The sequence below is a fragment of the Mus caroli genome, chromosome 18 (assembly GCF_900094665.2).
Source record: "Mus caroli chromosome 18, CAROLI_EIJ_v1.1, whole genome shotgun sequence".
NCBI lineage: Eukaryota > Metazoa > Chordata > Mammalia > Rodentia > Muridae > Mus > Mus caroli.
The window spans coordinates 74,189,754-74,202,572 of record NC_034587.1 but is presented as its reverse complement, the minus strand read 5'-3'; the positions used below and the strand labels follow the sequence as shown (position 1 = coordinate 74,202,572).

The 12,819-nt window shown below is 41.9% G+C and overlaps 1 protein-coding gene across 1 annotated transcript in view; it reads right to left on the bottom strand.

Moving 5' to 3' along the window:
• The window catches only part of Pstpip2 (proline-serine-threonine phosphatase interacting protein 2), an 84,228-nt gene that overhangs the window by 24,001 nt on the left and 47,408 nt on the right, over positions 1-12,819 (bottom strand). The window contains exons 5-7 of the mRNA XM_029472120.1: positions 6,575-6,652; positions 4,202-4,236; positions 302-408 (exon numbers count right to left, since the gene is read on the bottom strand). Coding sequence (XP_029327980.1) covers positions 302-408; positions 4,202-4,236; positions 6,575-6,652 — 220 coding nt within the window. The remainder of the gene's footprint in view (positions 1-301; positions 409-4,201; positions 4,237-6,574; positions 6,653-12,819) is intronic.

The window sequence follows — 12,819 nt, the reverse complement described above, 5'->3', positions numbered from 1 at the left end:
TACACGGAGAAACCCTGTCTCAAAAAACAAAAAACAAAACAAAAAAAAGAACTAAGCTGAGCTGTTTGGGGGTTTTGTTTGTTTTTTGTTCTTGTTTCTTGTTTGGTTGTTTTGTTTTGTTTTGAGACAGAGTCAGAGTGTCCTGGCTGTCCTGGAACCCGCTATGTAGACCAGGCTGGCTTCAAACTCACAGAGAGCTCTGTCTGCCTCTGCCTCCCAAATGCTGAGCAATTTCCTAACAGACACACCTGAGGCTTCTCTGTAGAAGAAAGGCGATATTTAACACATACACAAAACCAACCTTTTTCCGCTGCAGCTTCTGCTTTTCCCGGAATTCTTCCATCTTCCTGGCCTCTTCTCTTAGAGTCTGCGCAAGCTGAATGTGACACTGGGCCACGTTGTCTACTTCTGTAAAAAGAATTTGTAAATAAACAAAGTCAAGGACCACACGTGTCTAAACTCAAATAGACACACAACCATTCAAAACTACGCATACAGATCTGGAGTAGGAAGCAAAATTAAGAATAAATCTCTTGGTCACTAATACCCATTGAGGTCCTTCTTGTGCCCAACATGGCCCTGGCTCTCAAGACCAAAGCCTTATGCATCTTAAAATGTATTTTCATCTATTTGTTGAGTACAAATGGCTCTATGTGCCTTTCGGTTCAAAATAAACGATTCAATTCTTTAAATGTTTCATATATTTACTGCTTTAAATGATCAGTTTCGGGGGTGGGGGGAGAAACTAGGTTAAAATTTCCAACTTAAAAAAAAGCACTTTCACAAATAAATAAGAAAATATGTATACACATACTCTTACATATACACCATATTAAAAATGATTTAATGTCAAATTCAAAAGACTGAACAAATGGGCAACGCATCCTTGAAAAACCCATTTGGACTGAAGGGCGCTGAAAAGGCAGAGCTTTCAACACAGCACATTTCATTGCTTTTCATCTTTCAGCTTTGAAAAAATTAGGAAAGCAAAAAACCTCTAGTTACTGATGATATTTGAAAAGGTGTCACTGTTGGCTGGGGAAATGGAACAAGCTTTTTTGGAGAAAATCTAGCATTTTGGATGGTTAATTTTTTTTTAACGTAAAAGAGTGAAGCAGAAGTCTCTGAACTGAGAAAGATATTGAATAGATAGCCAATTCTAAGGGAAATATAATAGTATATTTTTAAAGATTTATTTATTTGTTTTATGTTTATGAATACACTGTAGCTCATCTTCAGACTGTAGCCGTCTTCAGACACACCAGAAGAAGGCATCGGATCCCATTACAGGTGGTTGTGAGCCACCATCTGGTTGCTAGGAATTGAACTCAGGACCTCTGGAAGAGCAGCCAGTGCTCTTAACTGCTGAGCCATCTCTCGAGCCCATGATAGTATATTCTTATATAAAAACACTCATATTTAAGTTTGTATGAAGGAATAAAGCAAAGGTTGGGAGCTGAAGAGACTGACTGTCCATGGTTAGGAGCTGTGCTTGCAGGGGACCTGAGCTCATTTCCCTGGGCACACACACACACACACACTGACTCACACCACTGATCATGTAAGCAGCAGGGGAGCCGGCACACACCCTCTCTGCTCTCTGCTGGCACCAGGCACACTCATGATACACAGCCATACACACCAGCAAAAACACTTACACATGCAGAAAAAAATTTAAAGGTATATGACAACATAATTGTTTAATTAAAAATGTTCTGAAAAGCTGGGCGTTGGTGGCGCACGCCTTTAATCCCAGCACGCGGGAGGCAGAGGCAGGTGGATTTCTGAGTTCGAGGCCAGCCTGGTCTACAGAGTGAGCGCCAGGACAGCCAGGGCTACATAGAGAAACCCTGTCTCGANAAAAAAAAAAAAAAAAAATGTTCTGAAAAACAAATAAAACAAAAAATAAAATAAAATACATGTTCTGGCCCCAACCCAGAAAGACCAGTCTCATAAAAATTACTATTTTTTTAAAGATGTATTTATTTTATGTATGTGAGTACACTTTTGCTCTCTCTCTTTTTTTTTAAATATTTATTTATTATATGTAAGTACACTGTAGCTGTTTTCAGACACTCCAGAAGAGGGAGTCAGATCTCGTTACAGATGGTTGTGAGTCACCATGTGGTTGCTGGGATTTGAACTCCGGACCTTTGGCAGAGCAGTTGGGTGCTCTTACCCACTAAGCCATCTCACCAGCCCCACTTTTGCTCTCTTTAGACACACCAGAAGAGGACATCAGATCCCGTTACAGATGGTTGTGAGGTACCATGTGATTGCTGGGATTTGAACTCAGGACCTCCAGCCTGATAATTACTATTAATGAACATGAATAGGCACATACCCACTATACATGTGTATCTAAATGTATTTAAAACTAAGTTAATTTTTCATTTAAATGCCTAACAAAATAATCACCAAGAACTACTTTACACAGAGAAATAAAAAATTCCAGTGTTCGCTGTGGTTAGGAGCATGCTCTTACCAAGGACCTGAGTTCCTTTCTGTAGAGTGAGCTGTCTCACCTGAACTTTAAATATTATATTGCGTTTAATTATTTATTATATTAAATTTAACGTCTAATATATTATTTCAATGAGAAGAAAATAAACCAGTGGAGGGCTTTTTTGTTTCGCTTTGTTACTTGTTACTTTCACGTAGCCTCTTGCAGGGCACCCCAGGCTTGCCTGGACCTCATGATCCTCCCGCTATGCCTCCTGAGTGCTAGGATTACAAGTGCGTGCTCGCACAACAGAAACAAGGAGATGGAAGGCAAACGCGAGCAGAAAAGTAAAGTGCTGGGGCGAGCCAAGCTATGCTGACGTTCCTTCCTTCAGGACGCGTGGTTCCACAGTGTTTGTGTAGATAAGGAACACGGTAAGACAGGGAATCTACACGGAGAAGCAGATCCATTGCTGCATTAGGAGAAAAGAAGACCTTGCCGATGGGGACTTTGAAAAGAATAATAATTTACCTACCTTTTATACCTGTAGTGGTATGTGTGTCGTATTGATAATATATATATATATATATATATATATATATATATATATATATATATATTTGTGTGTCTGTATGTATGTGTGTATTTTTTATCCCACTGCTGACTTGCCCAAGGAAGATAGTGAAACTAATCAGCCTTTGCCTGTAGTAGGCCATAAAGAAATTCTTTCTCCTCTGGTAGTAGAGCAAAGGCCCAAGTTCTCTTCAGAGGGCCCCCCCCCCCGCCCCGTGCCCTGCAGGTAGAAAGGATACACAGACCAGTCAGGAAGACTCTGAAGAGCCTAACTTAACTGCCTTTCCCACTCAGCCTATTAACAAGTGTGCCTATCCAATGATGTCTCCATAAAAAGCAAAACAGCCAGGGCTGGAGAGATGGCTCAGTGGTTAAGAGCACTGACTGACCTTCCGAAGGTCCTGAGGTCAAATCCCAGCAACCACATGGTGACTCACAACCATCCATAACAGGTCTAATGACAGAGCAAGGTCCCTAGAACCATGAAAAAAAAAAAAAAACCCGGATATGGTACCATACATCTGTGATCTAGTACTCCCAGAGAGATGGGGGCAGTGATGGGAGACTCTCCCAAGCCCTGAAGTGCTCTGGGAAGAGAGAAGTCTCAAGGACCTCTCCGAGGTCAAGCAGGACAGGACATACCTGCATGGTGTTACTCCCGTTTGGAAGCTAAGAGCCTGCAGAACCCCAGCCCTACTTCAAACGCCTGAGTGGGAAACCCAGTGGGCCCATGAATCTGTACTGACTGTGGCTCTCCCAGTGTCAGGCAGGTGTGAAGCATCTGGAATGTGCAGAGTCTGCAGCTCATTTCTAGTCTGCAGAGCCATTTCTCACCTCACGGCTGTTCTGAATTTTTTAAATCTAACTCTAAATGGCTGCTGTTCAAATTAGAACTCGCCTTAGAAGAAAGACAGGGAATTTACAAAGGGCAGAAAATACAGTTTTATACTAGGGGTTACCATGATGGCTCAGCGGTTGGTACTGGCTGCTTTTCCAGAGGCCCCATGTTTAGTTCCCAGCACCTACATGGTGATTGACAACCACCACCATAAATCCAATTCAGAGGGACTATTTGATGCCCTCTTCTGGCCTCTATAGGCACCAGGCACACACAGTACACAAACACACATGCAGGCAAAACACTCAGACACATAAAATATAATATTTTTTAAATAATTAACTTACGCTGCTTGAAGACCTCGAGAGCTCTCTTCAAGGTACTAAAAAACAACATTACATAATTTCAATTATAGAAACAATCGATATAAATTTATTACAATGTTTTCACATGCTTCTCTGTGCCTACAGATTATCATGAAGGCTCCAGATACCAAACAAACAGAAACAGTAAAAGACCAAAGCTTCTTAAGACAAGCCCCATAACTTCCGGGCATAAACAGTTCTTCCCTGTCTGCCCTGAGCTGAGCAAACTGCGGAAACTCTGCGTTTTACCTTCCCCAATGGAAATGCAGCACTCGTGACCCCTTTCTCCTAAGGACAGGCTGTCATCTGAATACGAAAACAAAGCCATCAAATATAGCTCAAATATTAATGTGCACTCTGATCCGAATGAGCATCTGTGGGGGCGGCTAGGGCGGGGGGATGGTGCTTGTATGTGTATGTCTGCATGTATGTGTGTCTGTGTCTGTGTGTCTCTCTGTGTGTATATATATATATATATATATATATATATATGAGTATGTGTGTGTGATTATGTGTGTATGTATGTGTGTATGTGTATGTCTCTGTGTGTACATCTGTATGTGTGTGTGTGTGTGTGTGTTCGAGTATGAAGACAGTATCTCACATAGCCCAGGCTTGCTATGTAGCTGAAGCTGACCTTAAACTCTGAATCCCCCTGCCTCCACTTTTCAAGTGCTAGGATTACAGACTATTACAAACTCTGGCTCTTAACTGACTCCTTTGTCAGAAAACCATCATATATTTTTCTTTCTGAGATTGGGTCTCACCGTATAGTCCTGGAACTCACTAGGTAGAGACTAGACTGACCTCAGACACACAGAGATTCACCCACCTCTGCTTTCTGAGTACTGGGATTAAAGGCATGTGCCATTACACTGGGTATATATTATTGATCAGAAACGGCAGGCTAATCTCATTCCTTTCTTAAATTCTGTCTTTTATCTGACAGATGGAATTGTGCCTCTTCACCATGTGCAATGTGGCGGTTTGAGATCTTCATGCACTGTGGAATGGCCCCGTAGAGTAATTAACACAGGCATTGCCTCACATCCGTTCCTGACCATGCTTTGGAGAGCCGCACTTACAGTCTACTCTCAGTTCTTTTTAAGAACACAGTACATTGCTGCTAACTACAGTCATGATGCTGTATAATAAATCTCTTGAACTTATTTCTCCCAGCAAAAACCTTCATGCCCTTTTTCCTTTCCATGTCACATGACTTGTATGTGTGCGCATGTCCCCACACGTGTGAGCACGTATGTGAGCGCACATGCCTGTGCGTGTGGAGGAAGGCCTGAGGTTGCCACTGATGTCGGCGGGAATCCTCCATCCTCCATCTTTCTTCTGCTTCACTCACAGAGGCAGGGTCTCTCAATCAAACCCAGAGCTCACTGATATGACTGGTCTCTTTAGACACTTTACTCTGGGGATCCCCTGTCTCCAGCTTCTCGGGTTGGAATTACAGGCAGGCTTCCATGCCCATCCAGCATGTATAAAGGTTCTGGCACTGAGCTCTGGTCTTCACACTTGTGCAGCAAGTGCTTCAAGCACTGTGCCAAGCGCCAGCTCGGAAATCACTGTCTTTGGACTAACATCTCCCTAAGCTTGGCCCCAGCCCCTGGAGAATTAGTTCATTCCTCGCTGATTCTTCTTCAGAATTTCTAGAATACTTCTAAAAATTTTCTCTTAAGCTTCTAATTCACTCTTTTATAAATATACTTTATACACTTGAGGGTTTTTTTGTTTGTTTGTTTGTTTGTTTTGTTTTGTTTTTTAGATCTGTTCATTTCAGCACTAAAAATCTAGATATCTCTAATTCTGCTATTGCACTATTGAGTGGTATATGTGCGTGTGCCCGTGTGTGTACGTACCTGTGTGTGCATGTGCCTGGGGGCGTATATGTGTGTGTGTGTGTGTGTGTGTGTGTGTGTGCGCGCGCGCACGTGTGCATGCATTATGAACTAAATGTTCCCTTTCACTGTATTTCTTTAGCAAGGGTCTATGTTCACGTCTTTCAGTTAAGCAGAACCCCTATCCAGATCCACTTTAAAGTACATCTCTAGCTTAGGATTCTTCAGACTGCACTGAAAAAAAAAAAAAAAAGAAAAAGAAAGAAAAGAAAAGAAATGTGGTAACAAGTGTCCCATTAAAAACTCTTAAATGTGTCTCAAAGAAGAGAGACACGTTTTTTCCTGATTGGAAAGCAAGAAGCAGGAGGTGGGGTGGAGAAATATCAATTCTCTCCGCCTAACTTACTACAACTACCACTCAACCATGCTTGCTGAAACAGCGGGGGTTGGGGGAGGGGGAGTCGGGCAGTCACATGAAGCATAGAAGAAAGGCACTGGCACCTACTTGATCTCAGACTGTCCACACGGCTTCTTCCTGGAGAGGTTCAGCAGGTCTTTGCCATATTTCTCTTCAATTGATGCTCTACAGGGAACAGAAGAGAAGACCATGGGTCCTGCATAGGGTTCTTGGCTAAAACACAGAAAACACTGCCCCTGCTGGAGAGCTGTTCACTCACTGTGGATGTTCAGATGTGACATCACAATCTAAGATATAAGTCTCAGTAATAAACTTTTAAAAAATACTAAAAATAAACCAATAGAATAAAACTCAGAGGCAGGCATGGTGGTGCACACCTGTAATCCCAGAACAGAGAGGCAAAGGCAGGAAGACAGGGAGTCCAAAGTCAGCGTTAGCTGCGTGCTGAGTTTGAGGCCAACCTAGGATACATGAGACCTTGTTTCAAAAAAACAAAAGTAGGGGCTGGAGGGATGTCTCATGGTTAGGAGCACTTGTTCTTTCAGAGGACCTGAGTTCATAGCACACACATCAGGCAGCACACTGTTGTCACAGGTAACTCCAGAGGGTCAGACATCTGCTTCCAGCCTCCTTGGACCCGCACATAGATGACATACAGACACAATACACATAAATAAAAATAAGTCTTTTAAGCATACACATACAATATATATATATATATATATTATAATACATACATATATATACACATACATAAAATGCAAGACTTCTGTTTTTAATGGCTTTTGTCTTGATTTGTTTTGGGTACTGGGGGCTGAGAAAGGCCTGCACTTGCTAGGCAAGCATGCTTCCACTGAGCTCAATCCCTCCAAACCCCTACAGTACAAGGGGAAGAAGCACAGAGGCCTTCCGCTCCAGCTACTCTCAGGCCGGAAGTCCCTTGCACGTAAGAGTCAAGGCCTCTATGTTGTCAAGGCCAGCCTTGAACTCCTGATCTCAAGTAAGTTAAGACAACAGGTACATAGCACAGTGGCTGGCTTGTGCCTAGGTTTTAAGTGGGGCCCTCTTCCACCTTCTCTAAGAGGCCCGTCCTCCTCCAGTCAAATGCACAGCTAATATGTACCAAGAGAAGGGGATCTCAAGCATAAACTGGAGCTGGTGTATCACCAAAACAGCTGCCTGGGGGTTGGCGGACAGTCTGAAGCACTAACCGGCATCTTCCCTGACCTCTTCTCCTCCCCATCCCTGTCACTTCTCCACTGTTTGCCCTAGTCCCAGCAATATCCAGACTATACGATTAGGTTAAGGTAGTTTACACTGCCCTAGTTTCTTCAGAGCTTCAGAAGTTCTAGAACTAAAAAATAAATAGTCTCAGGAAAAAAAAGAACCAACTGGGGGCTGGGAAGATGGCCCAGTCAATAAAGTGGCTGATTCATACGCATAAAGACCTGAGTTTAGACTCTTGGCACCTAAGTGTACTGCTGGGGGGTGGGGGGGGAAGGGGGTGAGACAGGAGGATTTCTAAGACTTTCTGGTAAGCCAGTCTAGCCAACTGGTGATATCCTGGTTCAGCAAGAGTCCCCTACCTTAAAGAATAAAGCAGAGAGCAATTGAGGGTGCCACCCAAAATCAATTACTGGCCTCTGTGTGCATACACACCAATACTTACATTAACAATCACACACACACACACAGGACAGAGAGAGAGAGAGAGAGAGAGAGAGAGAGAAACAACTGAGGAAGACATGGACATCAACATCTGATCTGTCCAACATACAAGCACTCACCGGGATAAGCAGCATACATACATGCATGCACACACATGAACATGTATAGACAAATACACCACAACATATATAAGTAAGTTATGTCATTTGATGGTGATTGATAAGAATTTTTTAAAATTTTGTGTAAATTTTTGTCAGTAGTATGTGCACACGTGAGCATGTGCCTGTGTGCACACATATAAAAGCCAGAGGATGACATAGGGTTCTCTCTCTCACACCCCACCTTCTTCCCTTGAGAAAAGATCTCTTGATAGGCTTGGAGATCACATTAGCTGATATCTGAGGAGTGTAATAAACAAATATGTAACAAAGAATGCAAAGCCGGCCATTTTCACAGAGTGAGTCCTTCTGATCGACAAGCACGCGTCTTCCCATCTTCAACTGTCTTTGATCGCCTTCACCAGAGCTTTCACGTTTCCACTGGAGAGGTCTTTTCCTCCGTCGGATGGGTTTATTCCAGAGTATTTTTTTTCCTAAGCAAGGGTGACTAGAACTGACCACCTGATTCCCTGCTTGTTGCTGACCTGGGCATGTTCATGCTGCATCCTTCCAGGTTGCTGCCAGAGGTCCCAGCTCTACAAGTTTCTAGTAGAATCTTGGGGTCTTCTATGTACCAGGTCATCTGAAAATAAGCTTACGTTGACTTCTTTCCTTCCTATTTGTATCTCCGCCCCCAACTTCATTTCCTTCTCCTGCCTTATTTCTCTAAGACGTCAATCTCTGCATTAAATAAAAGCAGAGAAAGCGAACACGCTTGTCTCATGCTTGATTTTAGTGGGAGCGCTTTGAGGGGTTTCCCCATTTAATAGGATGCTAGATGCAGCTTGTCATACAAACACTTGTTACGTTGACATACGTCCCTTCTATTCTAGCCTCCTGGGGATTTCGTGATGAAGGGATGTTGGATTTTTGTCAAAAGCCTTTTCTGTATCTATTAAAATGATCATGTGATTTCTGTCCTTGAGACCATTTATATGATGTGTTACATTTATTGATTTGCATCTGTTGAATGAAGCCAACTTGGCCAGGGTGAATGATTTTTTGATGTTTTATTCAATTTAGTGTGTAATTATTTTATTGATAATTTTTGCATTTATGTCCATCAAGCAATTTAGCTTACAATTTTATTTTGTTGTTGTTGTTGTTGTTGTTGTGTCTTTATCTGATTCTGCATTACATTATGACTGGCTTTGTAAGAAGAGGTTTTTTTTAATTGTTTTAAGATTTATTTATTATTATATCTAAGTACCCTGTAGCTGTCTTCAGACACACCAGAAGAGGGTGTCAGATCCCATTACGGATGGTTGTGAGCCACCATGTGGTTGCTGGGATTTGAACTCAGGACCTTCGGAAGAGCAGTCAGTGCTCTTAACCACTGAACCATCTCTCCAGCCTTTGTAAGAAGAGTTTTAAGACACTCCTTTTCTATTTTATGAAATAGTTTGAAAATTGGTCTTTAAAAGTTTAATAGAGCCGGGCGGTGGTGGCGCACGCCTTTAATCCCAGCACTCGGGAGGCAGAGGCAGGCGGATTTCTGAGTTTGAGGCCAGCCTGGTCTACAAAGTGAGTTCCAGGACAGCCAGGGCTATACAGAGAAACCCTGTCTGGAAAAACAAACAAACAAAAAAAGTTTAATAGAAGCTGGGAGTGGCGGATTTGGGGCCAGCCTAGTCTACATAACAAGTTCCAAGATAGCCAGGCATATATAGTGAGACCCTGTCTATACATAAATACATAAAATACATAAATACGTAAGTATATAGCCTCTGATAGACTTCACCACTGGATCCATCTGGACCTGGACATTTTCTTGCTGAGACATCATATTACTGTTCCAATCTCATCAACTGATGTAGATCTGTTATTTTATTCTATTTAATTTAATTTTTTTTTTTTTTTGGTTTTTCGAGACAGGGTTTCTCTGTGTAGTTGTGGCTGTCCTGGAACTCACTCTGTAGCCCAGGCTGGCCTCGAACTCAGAAATCTGCCTGCCTCTGCCTCCCGAGTGCTGGGATTAAAGGCGTGCGCCACCATGCCCGGCTTTAATTTAATTTTTATTTTTATTTGTGTGTGTGTGTGTGTGCATGTGTGTGTGATTCACATGCACAGGTACCAAAAAGGACCAGAAGGTAGCACTGGATCCCCTAAGGATGGGGTTAAGTCACATGACATGGGTATGGGGAACCAAACCTGGGTTTTCTGGAAAACAAGCACTCTTAGCCACTGAGATATCTCTCCGGGTCGCTGTTTAAATTCATTATCCCACCTTGGTTTATTTTATAGACCATATGTATCAGGAATTCATGTTTTACTTGTATAGTTTCCAACTTAATAAAATCATAGATTTTTAAAGTATGCCTTAAGTGTTTTCTGAATTTCCCTGGTGTCTGTTGTAAAGTCTCCTTTCCATTTTTATGGGTTTTTTTTTTTTTTCGTTATTAATTTGGGCCGTCTTTCATTTTCTTAATTTGGCTAGGTTTTGCCTATCTTGATTTTCTCTTCAAAGAAAAAGCTCTTTGCTTCATGATTCTTTCTTCAGTAATTTCTAACTTGATATTATTTCCTTTTATATACTAATTTTATGTTCAACATGTTCTCCCCTTGGGGTGATCATTATTTATTTGAGATCTCTTTAAATGATGATGTAGGCAGTGTAGCCCTGAGATCTCTCTCAGAACTGCTCTCTCTGAATCCTGAAACCTTTCCCATGATGTGTTCATTTCCATTCAACGTAGGAATGTTTTAATTTCTTCCTCATTTTTTTAGATACCCATTCATCACGCAATAGCGTGTGGTTTAATCCTCACGAGTCTGTGTCTGCTGTATAGCTTCTCTTGCTGCTGATTTCCAGTTTTACTCCACTGTGGTCAAAATATAAGAAACGATTTCCACATTTGCTGTGTATCCATCACATGTCCGCTTTTCGGGGAAGTCCCAGAGGCTCAGAGGCTGCTGGGAAGAATATTGTGCATATTCAGATGAAATGTCTATAAAGGTCTGTTAGTCCCACTTGGTCTATGATGTTATTTAACTCAGATACACATATTTCCTTGGAATGACCTGTCTATTGTGGGACTTGGTACTGAGATAACACAGCGCTATTGTGTTGAGGTTAATCTGTGACTTTATATCTAATAGTATTTGTTATATAAAATTGAGTAGGCTCATGTTTGGCACATACATGTTTAGAATTATAATATCCTCTTGATGGTCTGTTCTCTTTAATCAGTTTAAAGTAACATTCTTTATCTCTTATGACTAGTTTGAAGCGAATTTTGTCAGGTAACAGAACAGCAATACCTGCTTGTTTAGTCAGTCTATTCCCTTGGATTTTGTTTTCCTTTATCCTAATGTAGTATTTGTCTTGATTGTGAGGTATGTTTCTTAGATACAACAAATATATGGGACCTAATTTTTAACCCAATATGTTAGTGTGTGCTTTTTTAAATAGGGACTTGAGACCATGACTATTCAGAATAACTGTTGAACAGTGTGTATTAACTCATGTCACTTTGTTGACTGTGTGTGTGCTGGCTAAACTTTTCTTCATCCTTGTTTGGTTGCTCACTGTGACAATGTAGCTTTTTCTGTCTTGAAGACTCACAGATGTGTTTATGTTCCTTCAGGTATTGTCTGCAGGGTTCATTTAGTGGTCAGAAGTTTCTTAAACTCTTTTTAATCACAGAAAGTTTTTTCACTTTCCTTCAACTAAGGACATTAAAGCCCTCCTGCCTTTTAGAGTTTCTGAGGAGGAATTTCTTGTGCTGAGCCTGGCTTTATACGGAACCTGGTGTTTCTCTCATGCATCTTTCAGTGTGCAGTCTTTGTTCTGTCTATTTACTTAACATTTTAACTACAATTTGGCATGAGTTTTTTTTTTTTCCTGCCTGTTTTACTTGCCACATGTACCTAAGTGGTAACTCTTTTCCCTAGGTGTGGAGAAATTTTCTGCTGTGACTTTATTGACAATGTTTTCTATGCTTTTAGCATGAGGTTCTATTTCTTCTATGCCCATAATTTGTAGATTTGGTCTTTTCAGGGTGTTCCATAGGTTTTAAAGGCTCTGTTCACGCCTTCTTGTGAATGTATACTTTTACAGTCTGAATGGTGAAATTTCACTACCTTGTCTTCAAGCACTGATAATTCCATCTTCCCCATGACCTATTCCTCTGCTGAAGTTTTCCAGAGAGTTCCCCCCTCCTTGGGAATGGCTAGGTTTATTATTAATATACCATCTATAGACATAAAGCCCAACAGCCCCCTGCCCCAACAAGAAAGTTGAAACCCTGTGACATGCCGTCTCTGCTTTGGTACCCAGAAGAGAGCATGAGACCCTTCAAGGCTTCCAAAGCTTAGGGGAGTCCTGTGGCCTCCCTTCCCCCCAGCCTGGAACCTGCCTGCTCAAGGGTGGAGCTACCGGCTCATTCGTCCTGCCACGCCCACTGCTGGAACCTGCCTCTGCTGCCTGGAGTCACACACGTGTTCGTCCTGCTACTGGACCCTGAGTTACTTGGCGGGAAATTGGGTTCCCTCCCCCTTCCTTTA